The 16646-nt window shown below is 39.5% G+C and overlaps 2 protein-coding genes across 4 annotated transcripts in view; one reads left to right on the top strand and one right to left on the bottom strand.

Annotated features, from left to right (window-relative positions):
• LOC129766564 (uncharacterized) overlaps positions 1-5956 on the top strand; it is a 15624-nt gene extending 9668 nt beyond the window's left edge. Inside the window, exons 2-5 of the mRNA XM_055767138.1 lie at positions 4504-5093; positions 5149-5333; positions 5389-5632; positions 5690-5956. Of these exons, the coding sequence (XP_055623113.1) occupies positions 4533-5093; positions 5149-5333; positions 5389-5632; positions 5690-5902 (1203 nt within the window). The 5' untranslated portion in view covers positions 4504-4532 and the 3' untranslated portion in view covers positions 5903-5956. The remainder of the gene's footprint in view (positions 1-4503; positions 5094-5148; positions 5334-5388; positions 5633-5689) is intronic.
• LOC129766562 (SET domain-containing protein SmydA-8-like) lies at positions 1839-16646 on the bottom strand. Of its 3 annotated transcripts, none has more exons than XR_008741467.1 (8): positions 16406-16643; positions 16216-16347; positions 15597-16152; positions 15375-15526; positions 15228-15322; positions 6197-6519; positions 3016-6124; positions 1839-2789 (listed from the first exon to the last, which is right to left on the bottom strand). XR_008741467.1 is itself a non-coding variant. In XM_055767136.1 (8 exons), the coding sequence occupies exons 1-8, from the start codon at positions 16456-16458 to the stop codon at positions 5912-5914; spliced, it is 1464 nt and encodes a 487-aa protein (XP_055623111.1). In that variant the 5' UTR covers positions 16459-16646; the 3' UTR covers positions 1839-5911. The 3 variants fall into 3 exon arrangements, 2 of the variants coding, with proteins under 2 accessions (XP_055623111.1, XP_055623110.1); XM_055767136.1 differs by having other exon boundaries at positions 1839-6124; positions 6197-6433; positions 6494-6519; positions 16406-16646; XM_055767135.1 differs by having other exon boundaries at positions 1839-6124.

Below are 16646 nucleotides of genomic sequence, written 5' to 3'. Positions count from 1 at the left end.
GTTCATATTCCCTCCACTATATTTCCAGTATACCCGCATCGACAGAAATGTTCTACTTTTCGGTCTGTTTTAATTTCAGTAAGAAACATTGAAAAACACTTTTTCTAAAACATTTGGTGGATTAATTTGAAAAGCAGTATATTGAATTGCACGAAAATACATTTATGTTTTGGAAAGCAAGAGTGTCCAAAGATATAATTGAAGTTCTTCTATACATATCCGTATTACTCCCACCTCCCCTACAGCCATTCCATGCTAAACCGATATAATGGTTCTCAAATTTTCGTAAAAAGTGATAGTTTCGTTCCTTATCGTAATATATTAGACTCGTATTTTTCTATCTTTTCTTTAGGGTCCCCGTTTCCATTTTAGGGTGGTACGAAAAATCTATTTTTCCCTTTTTTCCAAAAATGCCTGTTTTCAAAATTTCATAACTTTTGCACTACTGGACCGATTTAAATGATCGACGTGTCAAAATGAAAACAATGCCCTTCGAAAAAATATTATACTTGCGAACAAAAAGGATTTTGTTTTCGTTATTATTGATTGTTTTTGTTTATTATAGTTTACATGGTCTCGGGACCAAGAACGCATTTTTTATATTTCTCTTGGAAGTTTCTGTACATAACATATCCAAAAATCAGAGAGGTGTTGTTCTTCGTTCTTGAGTTATGATTCCTCAAATTTAACATGACTTTAGTCTTCGTTAAATATTCCTATGCGACTAGACTAGATCTATTTGACTAAAAATCAACTTTTTTCGCAAGTGTAATATTTTTCATAGAAGACTAGACTTTGCTACAATTTGATATGTCGTTCATTTAAAAAGTAATTAATTTTTGAAAAAAGTCATTTTTGGAGTGAAAATTATTTTTCGGACCATCGGTTAACTTTAAAAAATCATAACTCAAGAACGAAATGATAAACAACAATGAATTCGAATTTCACGATTCCTTTGAGGAATACTACCGAATATAATTGAAAATGGGAAGTATATGCATTAACATGCAAGCCGTGCAATCCCATTCATGCCTGTAGTAGATGGCAGAGACTTTCCACAGTTCCAACCTCACATAACAGAATAACAGAAAGGTACACACTTTGACTCACAAAAGTTAACTGATTGTAAAAATAGAAGTGGGATATTTCTGTGATAAACCGCAAGGTAGACGTAGGACTACCGCTGGTTCTGTAATCATTTGTTTAAAATTGCATCTGAATCAAATCTCAATGAATGAATGAATAATTATTTCTAAAGATTGCTGACAGTTTTCCTAGTTAGTGTGTGAGTGGATGAGTATGTGTATGGAATTGTTATTAATATGAAATTCAACTATTTCGAACTTGTTGGTGGTCCAGAAAAGAACCGTTGGGTTGGCGTAGTTTTGCAAAAGCAACTGATGAAGTTTGATACATAATTCTATTTTGTTCTCGTGAGAATAATACACGAAAGTTTTCATGATCACTCCACGAGGAAGCAAAGTGGAAACTGATGCCCTTGGATACGATAGCATTACTGAGGACCACTCGCGCGATATTTGCCTGGCAAAGAACCAAGCTGGTCTCGAAAAATTTAATTGGAATCGCTCGAACAGTGACTCTTCTCAAAATATTGTTCTCCGCGTTCTGACCCGGCCGACAACAAAGAGGTCTAACGGAAATCCGCAGATCTTCTCGGAGAAAAGACACAACTAAAATAATCTGCTGTCCAAATTTCACTTCCCGTTTTGGAGACACGAGTGAGATTCAAACGTAGATTCAACAACAAATAATATTCACGAACGAATGATCCGAGACTCAAACAGTTTCTCCAAACAAACAAAAAAAACTAAAGCAAATATATCACACAAACATTTATTCTTCTATTAACAAATATTTCCCTATCCTATATTACATCCTACTGTGTGCCACCTGCGTCTCCATTGCTTCATTATCGTCGTTTTTGACGTAGGATTACGTCTTTCGGGAACATATTGGGGTACAAATTGAAAATCGAAAATCGAGCATATCGTGAAAATTGTCCAATTTCAAACGCTAATTGCTCAGTCATTTCATAATGGATTGATGAGATTTTTGCGTCAATCAATTTCGGCACTGCATAACAATTTTTTTACATTGAATCAATTACTATATGTCATGAAACTAACTATCGAATAATTGGAAAATCTCAACTCCTATCCTAACGGAAAATCCCTTCTGATTGGTCGAAATTGACGGCACATGCGGCGGCTCATGTACTTACAATTATTGGTCAGTTATTTCCTGATGGATTTACGATATATTTGCATCAATCGATCTGAGCACTACATAACAATTCATCACAATTGATAAAATAATATTTCATATGAAACTAACTAGCAAACAATAAAAAAATCTCCAAACGGAAATACCTCGTTCTGATTGGTCGAAATTGAAGTTACGGAAAAATCGGCACATCAAAGTAGAGGGAACTTTTGTTCCCACCGAAGTGTATTCCCTAACAGAAACATCTAAACCAAGCCGCCCGGCGGAAATAGGCATTGCAATTACATGGAAGTAGGGGGAGCTTTTGTTTCCACCGACATGTATTCCCTAACAGAGATTTCAAATCCTAGGTGTCTGGACATAACACAGGAGCCAGCACGTCCAGGCCCACAGAGGGCGACTTTCATCATATCTCATTCCACTTTGGCATCTTCTATCGTGATACGCACCATCAAATGACTAATCACCATCTTTCTATCATTATCACTTGGTTATGGACATTGGTGGAGTGAACCATGAATACCTAACAACCAGATAAAACGGCCCTTTTCAGGGCCACCAAATCACTATCGAAGAGTTTAACAATGTAATTCTTCAAACATATCCAAAATCAGCATGCAACAGATAACATAACGGGATCCTACGTCAACTATGCGATCGTGTCTCGGACACAACCCTCCTGTGACTTTTTTTTAATTTGGAGATCACTCTTCCCATCGTTCAGAAAATACCCACCCACATGCGCATGTTTTAAAGGGGTTTGGTACTTACGGTTTGAATACAAACTAGTTCTGTTGGCTATGCCCGGAGTGCTCTCGAAGCTTAGCACTCCTTTTCGATGGAAACAGTCCTCGTCGGGAACCTTGAATCCGGATCGTGGGGTCAGCAGTGCGTCCAGTGTATTCTTGGCGGTGTGTACAACATTGAAACAAATACATAATACTTAACGAAATAATGCCAAAAACTACATACACAAATGTACACCTATTACAAACCGAATGCGCAAATCTTCCTTCGTTCGACTGCAATTACAAGCAAACATTCCTTCATAACCATCCCATGCGAAAGCAAAACAGAAACTGATGCTCTTGGATACGATTGCATCGCGATAACGGTTTCTCTAGGTGCCTTAATTTTGCGTCCGTGTTCGAGAACACATTCCGATCACCACAAAAGCAATCATCCTCAATGAGCTAGATTGTTATGATCTTAATAGCCTGTTTTCAAAGCAATTTTTAAGCTATTTAAAAGATTTTTTGGACCAATAAATGACAATCATATGACTCTTTGACGTTTTATCTTTCGAATGAAGTGATTCTTACACAGCCGGTAAAGAGGTATTAACGTTCAAAACCTTGCACTCCAGCGTCACTCTCTCGTTTTCGAAACTTTGAACTCACACCCCGGTACAGAAATGGAACGCGTAGTCCTACGTCAAAATATTTCGAAATTGTTCAGTCATAGTGATCCAAGTCTGAAAAAGTGCTTCATTGATTCAGTCAGAGTGAACCATGTACGCATAGGAAGCCAAAAAACTGTTTGGTTAGGACATGATATTTGATGTTTTTACAGTTTTTACGGTAAAATTGAAAGCTTCGAAGATAGCAAACACTGAACTTCAAGTTCGTTTCTCTCGAAATCATAAAAATATCACATGGTTCGGCAAAAATCGTAGATGAACCAAAACGCGTGTAAGAAAAGCAGTTTTCGAAAATTAACTGAACATTCAAAATAGCCGTAATTATCAGCATTAGTGAGAGACATGAGTACCAACAAAATGCTACAAAATCTGGAATCAAATATACGTAACCCGCGTAAATTCGAAAGTCGCGATACTTTTTGAACAGACCTTGTATTAGTGGTCTAGCAACACATTGAACCACTTTGAGAGGAATTTCCTTGCCTTTGAATATTATCGTAAATTGATTTACAAACCAATTCCCTAGAACCTACAGCATTAGAGTTTACATTATGAACATTCCAATTATCTACTTGGTGTACACGAGAGGGTTTCCATTTGCACGCTTTTATCAATATTTTCAGTCTGTCCGGGAGTTTGTTGGGAACAGATACATCAGATTAAACGGTCCAGTCTATGATATTTTGTGATTGTACCTGCGACAAACCCTTTATGTCTGCAAAAGAGATAGTTCTGGAAATTTTTCAATTATCCAAAAGATAAAACGTCCAGTCCCAAACTCCGTAGGGATATAAAGTGGAACCATCATCTGAGGTATCTTCCTTCATTGTTCTTTCCAGCGCGCCCAGATGTAAACCTAAAGTACGTGATGTCTTCCAAAAGGCTGTATTTCGATCTACTTCGCATGGGACTATGCTTGTGCATCGTGTTCAGATACTTTCCAATGGAAACAGATACAGACGGTGTGCGATTCACCCATCAATGTGACTATGATACCCGTGAATTGTGTCCACGGTGCTTTCCAGAGCCGTTGGATTGTGATTTTTTTGCAAATCATATCGTCATCGATGGAACCAATCCATTGAATCTCTTGAATCGTTACAACAAACATGGTGTCACATACGCTCTGCTGGACGGAATCCGGCAGGTAGTCGTCAAGAATCTCAACCAAATGGGCCTGGTGGAAGAGCTACGGGCCGCGCTCTGCGAGGAACACAAAATAGAACGTAGCGACTGTCAGCTTGGAGATGGTGAGGAATTCGTTTTAGCTCTGCGCAAAAGAATTCTGGACAAGGAAGCCTTTGGGGGAAGCGTTATTTGCCCACCGGAAGATGAACGGACGCTCGTGCGGTTTGTGCAGCAGTTCACTGGTCCTGAATTGTTGAAATTGGTATTGATGAAGACCAGCGTGCAACCGATAATGCTCGAGGTAAATCAGAGTTATAAACAATAAAAGAGAAATTCATTCAATAAATATATTCTAGATTCTCGCGAGGATGAAATTTCCCGTACCTAAGCTTATATTTCAAGGTGGTTTTACAATAGTAGAAAGTTACGAAGGGGACTCCTTAGCCTATTTTTATGACAGTCCATTTCGCCTGAGACTGGAAATCGCCAATCAGATTATCAACGCCATCTACCGACTCACAGAAGGAGATAGTCATTTTCGGTAGGCATATATATTTTTATAGCATTGTATGTACAATTGATTCAACTCATTTCAGATTCTATCTCACAGATATTCAACCGGACAATATAGCCGTTAAAATGCTTCCGGGCGGAGATGTGAAAGTGACCTTCGTTGATGTCGATAATGTGGTTATATTGAACAGTGAAAGTAACAAATTGGCAGCAGACAAAGGTAGACATGTTCACGAACGTATCGACTGTGAAGGTTGTTTCGCCTATGTGCAACAAGATCTGTGTTCCCACAAACATAGTGATTTGAACATGTTTGCAGTTTGTCAGGTAAGGTTCAATAGCTTTGCAAACAACACAAATCCTTAAGTAATCGCTCATTTTTAGTTGCTACACGAGAATGTTAACGGCAACAGGGAGCATGGATTCCTACACTCCACGGGTGACCATCCGGAACAGAAAAATCTCCGAGAACTGCTGACACACTGCGTATATTGTAAACCGGCCGAATGTCACAATCGTTACGAACTTCTCACCCAGATTCAGGAAATTATTTTCGAACTTCAATATCGATATTATCAGGAAGAGCTGTTCAAATGACATTGTTATCTATTGTTTTTTGCCAGATTTTTTAACAAACTGTTTCGATTTGGATTCTTTCTCGTCGCCTATAATCATCCGAATTTGCGCTATTTCCCCCCGTAGTTCCTTCAACTCGTGCATCGCCCGTTTCGAGAGCCGACCCTCGGGAGTGGATGGATGGTCCAATAAGAGCATACGGACAGACTCCTTCAAACCATTCTCGGCACTGGTCAAAGTTTCCTGAAACGAATTAAAATGACGTTCTCTTCGATTACATGCTAACTTTTTGCTAAGCAGGTGTCAAATCCCTACCAGCAGATCTTTCGATTTGATCGCTTTGGATTCGAACTTCTTCCGGGCTAAATCCCACTGGGAAACATTGAACTCGTACAGAGCGATTCCCGTGAGGCGAGAAATTCCTGGTTCCAACACTCGCAGCACCTCCAGTATCTCGCCACACAGTTCAGCCTTGCGTGCGAGAATTTTCTGCGGGATGTTTGATGGATGCGAGGACACGCAGAGATTTCTAAGTTCTCCTGCTAGTGCTTGCTTTAGTTCCAGGATCAGCGAATTATGAGGATTCAGGATTTTCGAGTGTTTACTGATTACCTGTTCCAGTTCTTGGATGTCGAGAGCTAATGGGTGAACAAAGATTTAATAAAAAAGTTATTATTGATTTAAGGGTTCGACACGGCGTTAATTACGGATAATTAAGCGGATTTTACTCTTTGGAAACCACAGTAATGCCATTGCCGTGGTATCACAGTTTGGATAGTGACAGTTTGTCAAGTTGGGCAAGAAAAGATAACCAACCTCATGCTGCTCCAGAAAAGGCAGCGACCCTTCATGAAAGCACTCCATTTGATAAATGGCCTGGTTCATGACTCGAGAAGAAACTTTTCAATCCACAACTACAGATTTCTGGTCAAAAGCAAAATTTCGTGCCATCAATTCTAAGCAGTATCATAACTGCCCAAACTTCTACTCATTACGAACAGTACAAAATTCTTGCAGAGGAGCATAAAGGATGCAAAAAAACCTTAACATAACTGCTTCAGGTCAGGTCATTTTCGACGAAGCCATAGTCGGACAAGCAATTCAGAACCAGAAAAACCTCAGTATCGCCCATATAGACCATCGAAAAACTTATGACTCCATACCACACTAGATTTCTTCAGGATATGTGAGGTCTAAAAAATTAGTTACTGCCTAATGCGAATAGGCAGTAGAGTACACTCCAGCACCTCAGTGATGATAGAGACTGTGTTTTAGTCTGCAACGCTGTAGATGAAGAGGGGGATATTCCAGCCTGCGTGTTTTGGTCTGGAATTGAACCCTTTAAGTAGAGCACTCAAGCGAAACGGTCATGGCTATAAAATAAGGTATGGCGACGGCGCCGATGAAGATATGACTTTTAACTATTACCAATCGTAGTAAAGGTTGTAATATTACGTGGATGATCTCAATGCTTACGCCGATTCATGTCAGCGGCCAGGCGTAGGTACCCGGATTGTTCAAGATACTAACGGGGACATAGACGTGCAGCTCCGCCCATTTACTGAAAAGACAACTTACGGGATCCGCAAGCTACGAGGTCAGGGGGTCAGGTAATGAATTATAGAGACTTTAAACTTTTTCAGTTCATTCGTCTCTAGCCTTGAAAAAGGCCATTGGAAAACTTTACTCTTCCAGCGCTACACTTCCACCCTCATTGCCTTAAGAAAGACACTCGATCCCTCGCTGTCCAGCTCGTCCAGCAACGATGTTGTCCAGTTGGTGTCCTCACGAAGAAATGAAGTTACGAGGTCTTCTATGGCGAGTTTATAAGACGTACGATTCGTGATGTATCCTATGAATATCATGGATTTACGTAATTCACTGGGATTCGTCACTCCGATATCGGGTCGGAGCTGAAAGGCAAGTACTTGAATCAAGTTGATTATGTACTGAAGACTTTGCTGAACGCAGGGAAGAAGGTAGGCACGATCAAGCCTTTCGCGTTCCCCTGCTGACCTTCAGATTTGGAGTATTCAGAAGACCAAAACTGACATAGAAGAAAGATGAGAAAAGCATTCAGATAGACCATAATGTACCGTCCTCAATAGGCGCAGAAGAGGGTGACACTACTGCTACTATTAGGCTAGGCGCAAATTGAGAAGCGTATAGCGCTCGTAAGCGAACGCGAGACTACCAACACGACTCATACGTGCCACTAACGTAGCGTGGTGGAGCGCATATTGAGTCGCAGTTTGGTGTAAATAACATGCCACTCGCATACAATGACTGATTAACACAGAGTTGCGCGATATATTTATTTACTAACACAATCACCCGACCAGTACAGCCATACAGTGTCAAACCCACGGCGGTATATGATTGTTCAACAACACAACTACCACATCCGGCATGACCAGCACGAGAAACTGTGGTTCAGCCACAGCGTCGCGCGAGTCGTGTCTCACGAGCGCTCCACCATCTCGCGTCATCTGGCCAATTTGCGAAACTCTTTTGCTTTTATTACTTTTATTACCCTAAGATTGGAAGAACATTTTCTGAAATGTCTGGAAGAGGTCCTCTATGTTGGTAGCGAGTCTATGATAGTTTTGGCACGAATGGTAAAATGAATCCAATTCACCGGCCACGTCAATATTTCTTTGATTTCATGCATAACTTCCATGAAATTTCGAAGATATCCAAAGATACAATTGAAGTTCTTCTTAACATTTCCGTCCCCTCACCTCCTCTGCCGAGTGTGCAAGATTAATTTTCGTTGCGCTTGTACAGATGATAGGGAAGGTGGGGGTAATACGGACATACCACGTGGACAACTTTAGGGGGTAGGGGTTTCGAAAATGTCCACGCTTGTCCACGGTGAGGAGGAAGGGGGTAAAGGTCCACGTGTCCACGTGAACACGTTAATTTTTTTTAAATACATTCACATCTATAATCAAAAATATATTCTCTGATCAGCATTTTCAAAAAAATTCTAAGTTTACCACCCATATTTATTATTATTTTTCTCACATCGTTGAACTGCTCCGCTGAATCGTGTATTCTGAAAGTCATGCAGATGAACTGATAGCGATCGATTTATTTTCATTAGTAGTAGAGACACCTTTTTCTTGTTTTTGAATCAATAATCACGACAGTGAACAATTTATATAGAATAATCTGTGTCTATTTAATGAATATTAACTTTCGCGGAGGGGTTTTGTGATTTTTATTATCTTATTTCAACTGGAAAACTTAATTGGCGGTCACGTCAAACGTGTATATTTGGGCAGTATACTGACGGAAAATAGGGAGTGTAACGGAGCGAATAACCGGACGTAAGTTGTATAGGGAGCTGATTTATACTGAAAAATAAAAAGTGAAAGCGTATGGTGGATTGAAGTCGTTGATACTTAGACGATCTGTAACCGAGCGAACAATTCATAAAATATTTTGCAATAGTAAACTAATCATAATGGAATGAAGAAACGCATAGTTTTTTTTTTCCAAAATATATATTTTTATCAAGGCTCACATGCCGTTAGCCTCACGGGGCCGGGAGTCCAATACTTTGACAATTTTTCTTATTATCTATGTTAGTAATATGTAACCGATTACTCGCGGTTACATATTACATAGTTGTCCCATGTTACTTTTTGACGATTTTCACTTTTCTTCATAAAACGTTGTTTTATGCATAATCTTACGGAAACACACAAAGAACATATAGTTTATTCCCATTATTTTATTCACAAAAGATCAATCTCAATTGTACCAGGTTGATATTCTATTCATGATTGTCCCACCATGTAATCGGTTCAAGTGCAAGAATTTTATGTCAGACTTTCAGCAGGGCTAATTCACTCATTTCTGGTTTGGAAGAACGAACTAATTCTCAAACAAATGAGAAAAACTTTAACAAAACACGTTAGCGAATACCTAATAATAATGAGATTTATATTCTGCGAAGGTGTTGCAGATCACTCATTTCTTCATAAAACGATGTTTCTATGCATAATCTTTCGGAAAAACACAAAAAAAATATCGTTCATTACCATTATATCAAAAAACAACATCAAGTTCAATTGTCCCATGTTGATATTCTAGGCATAACAGTCCCACCATGAATTTTTAAACGCGTAATCCAGCTTGATTGATTCAGTGAGGGGATCTCATCACATTTCATAAAACAATAGTATAGTGCTTCTAAAAAACCCGGTGTATTGCTAAATTGAAATGCTTAAAGCTTTTGGTAGACAAATATGCGAAAAAACGTTTTTCTCAGTAGGTGATTTTGGAACATGAAACAACTATGCGTAGAACGGCAGAGTAGTTATGTATAATGCTGGGCATGATATTTTTCTGGGGTGTTATTTGGTGGCTATCTACACCTCAAACTTTGATGAATTATTAAATAATAACTATTTGCACTACATATAAGTATTATGTATCGGAAGTAGTGAAAATATGTCTCCTATAAAACGACTCTCAGCTTCAAAAATATTCGGGATATTTATCGAGATATTACTAATAGTAACTTTTTCCGATTTTGACAAAATCTCACCCCCATCGACGGTACTTATATTTATGTAAAGTAATTCAGAATAATATCTCAATCAGTAACAATGTTCTGGGATCAATAGCAGGTGTCTTGGACAGAAGCCCAGAAGAATTGCAATCAGAGCATGCATTTCCTTTTGACGTAGGATGACGTCTTTCGGAAACATATTGGGGTACAAATTGAAAATCGAAAATCGAGCATATCGTGAAAATTGTCCAATTTCAAACGCTTATTACTCAATCATTTCATGATGGATTGATGAAATTTTCACGTCAATCGATTTTGGCACTCCATAGCAATTTTTTATATTGAAGAAAATAATGTATGTCATGAAACTAACTATCGAACAATTGAAAAAAACTCAACCCCTATCTTAACGGAAATACCCTCTTCTGATTGGTCGACATTGACAACACATGCTGCGGTTCCCTAACAGAGACATCAAAACCAAGCAGCCTGGGTGAAATCGGCATTGCAAATACATAATAGAAGGAGAGCTTTTGCTCTCACCGAAATGTGTTCCCTAACAGTGACATCAACACCAAGCTGCCCGGGTGAACTCGGCATGGCAAATGTATGCAAGTCGGGGGCATTTTTATATTGCAAGTAAGGTGATTGATACGATTAATTCTTGCAAATAAAACTTAAATTTGTAACTTAAATGTTAGTTGCTTCGTGAAATTTCATATCAATGACAAGTTCATGGGTCCAAACGCAGAACTGTTCATCGATTGATCTTCTAATCGACCCCGTTGAATTTACCTTTCACCATAAAATTCCTAGTATTTCTAACAAAACTCAAATTTTTTTTAGATACTATTCTTGTTCAAAATTTTTCAACCACTCGCAAAAAACATGTTTCTCCGTTACATGGAATAAATATTTTATACATAAAATATGATAGAATCAAGACAGCCCTATATCGTTAAATTGCTTCCTCGAGTTCTGCTCCTATCAAACACATCCAGCGATCAATTTTTTGGTATAGATAGAAGAAGATGTAGGAGTGCGTTTCATCACATTAAAACCCATTTCCAGTTTCGAACAAAGATCAATTTCGTAGCGCAAACATCAAATGGACTAACAGCCATTGTCACCATGTAATTGTAGAACATATTGGAATTTAACTTTTTCCTTCAGAGTTTTCCGAAAATTTTCAATTGTCATGTTTGGTTGGAATATTTTTGGTTGAAATATGTGTAATATTTTTGTGTAATACATTCTAGAGGAGGGAGGGGTGTCTTACCATTATAGAAACATTTATCATACCCAAAAACCCTCATATGCCGAATTGTGCTTGATTAGTTCTCGAGTTATGCAGAAGTTTGTGAATCGTTTGTATGGCAGCCCCCCTTAGAGAGGGGGGAGGAGCGTATTCACCCTGTGTTTCGTGCCCTGTAAAACCTTCACATGCCAACTTTGGCTCCATTTGCTGGATTAGTTTTCGAGTTATGCAGAAATTTGTGTTTCTTTTGTATGACGGCTAACTCTTAGAGAGCGGGAGGAGTGTCTAACCATCATTGAAACATTTATTGCACCCTAAAATCTCAATATGCCCAATATGAATAATGCAGAAATTTGTGTTTCATTCGTGTGGCAACCCCGTCTTAGAGAGGGGGGGGGGGGGAGTCTAACCATTGCACCCTAAAACCTCCATATGCCTAATTTGGTTCCATTTGCATGACTAGCTCTCGAGTTATGCAGAAATCTGTGTTTCATTTCTATGGCAGTGTGTTGAAGTGTTGAATCACCTTAAAAATGTTTCTTCCTAAAACCTCCATGCCAAATGTGGTAAAGTTTGCTTGATAAGTTCTTGAATTATGCAGAAATGTATGCTTCATTTGTATGGCAGTACTCCCCCACACCCCCCCCCCCCCAAAGAGAGAAGGGAAGAGTGTCTATTCACAATGGAAACGTTTCGTGGCCCCTAAAACATTCGCATGACCAATTTGGCTCCATTTGCTTGATCGAATTATGCAGAAAATTGTGTTTCATTTGTATGGCAACCCCCCCTTAGAGAGGGGGGTGGAGAGTCCCACCTGTGGGCAGATTTATCACGAAACGAACTGGCGAAGTAACGGAACAAGAAAAGGAAAGGGAACACTTCCGCATTCAAATGAAAGACACTTCTTCTCATTAAACAGGTCTTTACTCAACGGAATATAATTATCAACTGATATAAATGCATGCAGAGAAATCTAATGGTCACTACATTGTTTGTCTCTGCAATGTTGGCAGTAACTACTGAGAATAATATAAAAGATAGGAATGCAAGGTTTATAGCAAAGGTGGTCGGTGATTACTCCAACACCACCATCATAGAAACAGTTTTTGCACTCTAAAACCTCAATATGCCTAATTTAGTTTCATTTGCTTGATTAATTCTCGAGTAATGCAGACATTTGTGTTTCATTTGTATGGCAGCCCCCCCCCCCCCCTCCTGGAGAGTCTAACCACCACAGAAACATTTATTGTACCCTAAAACTTCAATATGTCTTATTTGGTTTCATTTGCTTGATTAATTCTCGAGTAATGCAGAAATTTGTGTATCATTTGTATGGCAGCCCCACCTTAGAGAGGGGGGTGGAGAGTCTTACCACCATCGAATCATGCATTGAACCCTAAAACCTCCATACGCCAAATTTCATTTGCTTGAATAATTATCGAGTAATGCAGAAATTTATGTTTCATTTGTATGGCAGACCCCCCCCCCCCTTAGAGAGGTGGGAGGGGTTTCAAACTATCACGAAAACCTTCCCCGGCCCCAAAAACCCCTACATACCAATTTTCATGTTGATCGGTTGAGTAGTTTCCGAGTCCATAAGAATCAGACAGACAGACAGACAGAAATCCATTTTTATATATTTAGATTGGTGAGTTTTTTTTCTTTATTTCATCTATACATAAAACAAGAGGCATCTCGTCTAGGATAACAGAGGGCGGTTCTCATCATATATCGTTCCACTTCGGCATCCTTTATCTGATACATCTAGCCATCCATCGGCTGTTTACCATCCTTCTATCATCATCACTCGGTAAACACTGGTGGAATGAACAAACAATACCGAACAACCAAACAAATCGGCTCTTTTCAGGGTCACCAAATCATTATCAAAGAGTTTACCGATGTAATTTTTCCAACATATCCAAAATCAACAGATAGCCTAACGGAATCCTACGTCAACTATGCGGTAGTGTCTCGGACACAACCCTCCTGTGACTTTTTCAGCAACTAAATTTATGGTACAAAAAGATGGCGTTACCCAATATACAGCACCCTAGATATTCGGTGAAAATGATTGTTGAATGCGACATTTTAGATGCTCCTTGACTCGGCAAACCAACCTCTTCCAGCTAAGCAAGTTTTGAGATTGAATGGATGAGTAAATTTATTTTTTTTGACCAATTCAAATGCTGTTTTCAGGATATCATGTGACGTCAAACCATATAGCTGATTTTGCATCGCGAAAACGTGATTGACCATCTCTTAGTTCCTGCTAAGGCGAAAAAACGGTTCTGGCCGGTTGTGGTCGACTAATGCATGTAGGACCGATTTACCCCACAGAAACGTGTTCATGTCACCTCACACAACATGCAAAAATTAAAATGTAATTAATTTTATTTATTGTTATCAAACTTACAGTTTCGCTGCATCAAATGCTACACACAATACACGAAAAGATTGCTTAATCAACGAAAAAAAAACTCCAACTCTAACAACCACAATCGAATAACTTACAATTTCTTACAATAAAAGTGCCTGCATTGTTAATGCTACAGTTTTCTTCCACTTGTCAAATTCACCAACGTTTTTTCACGTTAGGTACGTACGGAAGGAGATGACATTCGGAGATGGAAAATTCAAGTTGAGCCGTACTTCTAACAAAGTACCGGTAGGATCCCGTTTAGTTGTGGCCGAATTTGTCGAGTTGGGACTATAATAAAAACACGCAACAGTGGTATCGCTCGATAACGGAGTAAACATAATTGAGAAGGAAATAACCTTCCCAAATTGCCAAATCCGTTCAATCCGTCCAATCAAAATGTATTGGGGTATCACTGAAGCTAAACTGAAGAAGAGTGGTAAAATGGCTAAAAATGCTACCTCAATAACCAGATATTGAAACAAACCATCCGATGAGGTTGTTTTATTTAATTACGAGTTCAATGCAGGCCGGAGAGTCAAGATCCATTATGAAACAACGGAGATATAGCAACAGAAAATCCAGAACATCTCCGGTGTATTCTAGTAAACCAATCACAGTCAGGAAGTTTATGAAACTGGACATATTACATAGTATGTTTTTTCGAAGTTTCATGACATTGACAACAATTTAATATTCTAAATTTTTTGTGTACCCCTGAATGTACTTGTACGCAAGTCGAGTGGGGCTGTAACTTTATACATTCTCAACTAAATACTAATAAAAATAACATAAGTGAACACAACGTTGGGCAGGCGAAGTTTCTCTAGGAGCGTTTGTGCCATTTAGGAAAAAAATAAAGAAAATGTTAATTTAACTCGACATAATCGTAAGACATCCATCAAAAAGCATGTGAAAAATCAAGCTTCATGTTCCTTCGGTTTTCCTCGTTATACTTAACGCTGTGCGAAGGAAAGAAGCTGCGCATAATTATCCCGCACTAATTACTAATTAGTCGCTTCGTGCAATTTTCATTTTCTCGCCTGAACTAGTTGAGAAATTACCCATGTCAAACATAATGTTTCTATTCACATCAAAGTTCTGAATCACAGGATTAATATCGAGTTATTATCGTAAAAATACTTACAACATGTCATTGCATCATTCCGAGCAGCCGTCAGTACTTGCTTCACATACTCCCGGTTGATTTCTTGTGAACACTTCTCACATTTCCATTTGGACCTGAAATGATTTATGATGAGAGAATCGTTTTCAAGCAAAAAAACTCCCCCACTCTTTAGAATGATACGAGCAGAGTCCTTCACCACAAGCGGTACACCTGACCGAGCTTAAATGTGTCCCCAGTTCGGTGGGATCTTCACATCGGGGGCACGTGCAGATGAAGTATTTGCCTTTGCGCAGATGGGCCCGCCGTTCGAAGGTTCCCTGCGGAGTGGAAAAAATTGCGATTGTCTACACATGCTGAATATAACTGAAAATCCATCAAACAACATACAAACAAACATCTCGTGTAGTTGTAATACAGCAGTTCTCCCTCTTTCACCGGAACGGTTGTGTAGAGTCTAAGACTGGAGCTCCCATCAACCGAAATTAGGGTATTGGGGACGCAGCTGTGTGTCATCAGAGCAGTTCTGGGATAAAGACCGCGAACCGTATTGCTCGCTTGTCCATCCAGATCATCTGCACAGCCTCTGATTTCGAAGCTATTGACGTCGAAAACGCCGCAAATGTGCTGGATCACTTGTTCGGTAATTTGCACATCCGTTTCGAGCTTTTCGAATGCTCCACATTCCAGCAACGGTTGAACGGTGTGTTTTCCGTAGTTGTCCCATACTTCCGTCCCCCTGCGTTCCTCCAAGTGTGCCTCCATGTTCATCACTTCGCGGAACTTCTCCGGATCACTTTCCGCCAGCAGCAGACACCGCACCGGCGTCACCACATTAAAGTGGTTGAAAAGGAAATTAATGTCCAAATTTGATTTGCGATAAAATTCACACTCGGCTTCACTGTGACTCGAGCAATCGTAGCAAAGTGGCGCTCTCCGACACTTTCTATTAATAAAGAGAATATGTAAACCACCCCCATAATACGCTGCCAGCGATATCAATCATCACCTGCATATGGTACAAGATCTTTTGAAACAATTCAAACAACAAATCTCCGAGTCCCAGTACGGTCCAACGACGATCGGCTCCTCGACCATAACTTGCTGTCCGCTGGCGAGATCACGCTTTGCCACCAAAAATCTATCAATTCAGTTTACTAGTTAGAGAAATTGATAAGGACTATCGTTTGCATGCCTACCTTCCAAGGGAGTCCGATTTGAGAACCACACAATTCTCATCAAATCGCGCCATTTTCAACCTTTTAACTTGATCGAGATACCGAAGAAAATATGTGAGGCGAATGTGAATATTTCCACCCCAACAGTCGTGACTCACACGAACGACTGTCCAACAAATGGAAAAATATTATACTCTGGCGTGTGCATTATTTCTCGACCGGCTGCCCGGATTGCGCATGTTTCACTCGTACAGGTGTTTAC

Source organism: Toxorhynchites rutilus, chromosome 2 (assembly GCF_029784135.1).
Source record: "Toxorhynchites rutilus septentrionalis strain SRP chromosome 2, ASM2978413v1, whole genome shotgun sequence".
Classification (NCBI taxonomy): Eukaryota; Metazoa; Arthropoda; class Insecta; order Diptera; family Culicidae; genus Toxorhynchites; species Toxorhynchites rutilus.
This window is presented reverse-complemented; position numbering and strand designations above follow the sequence as displayed.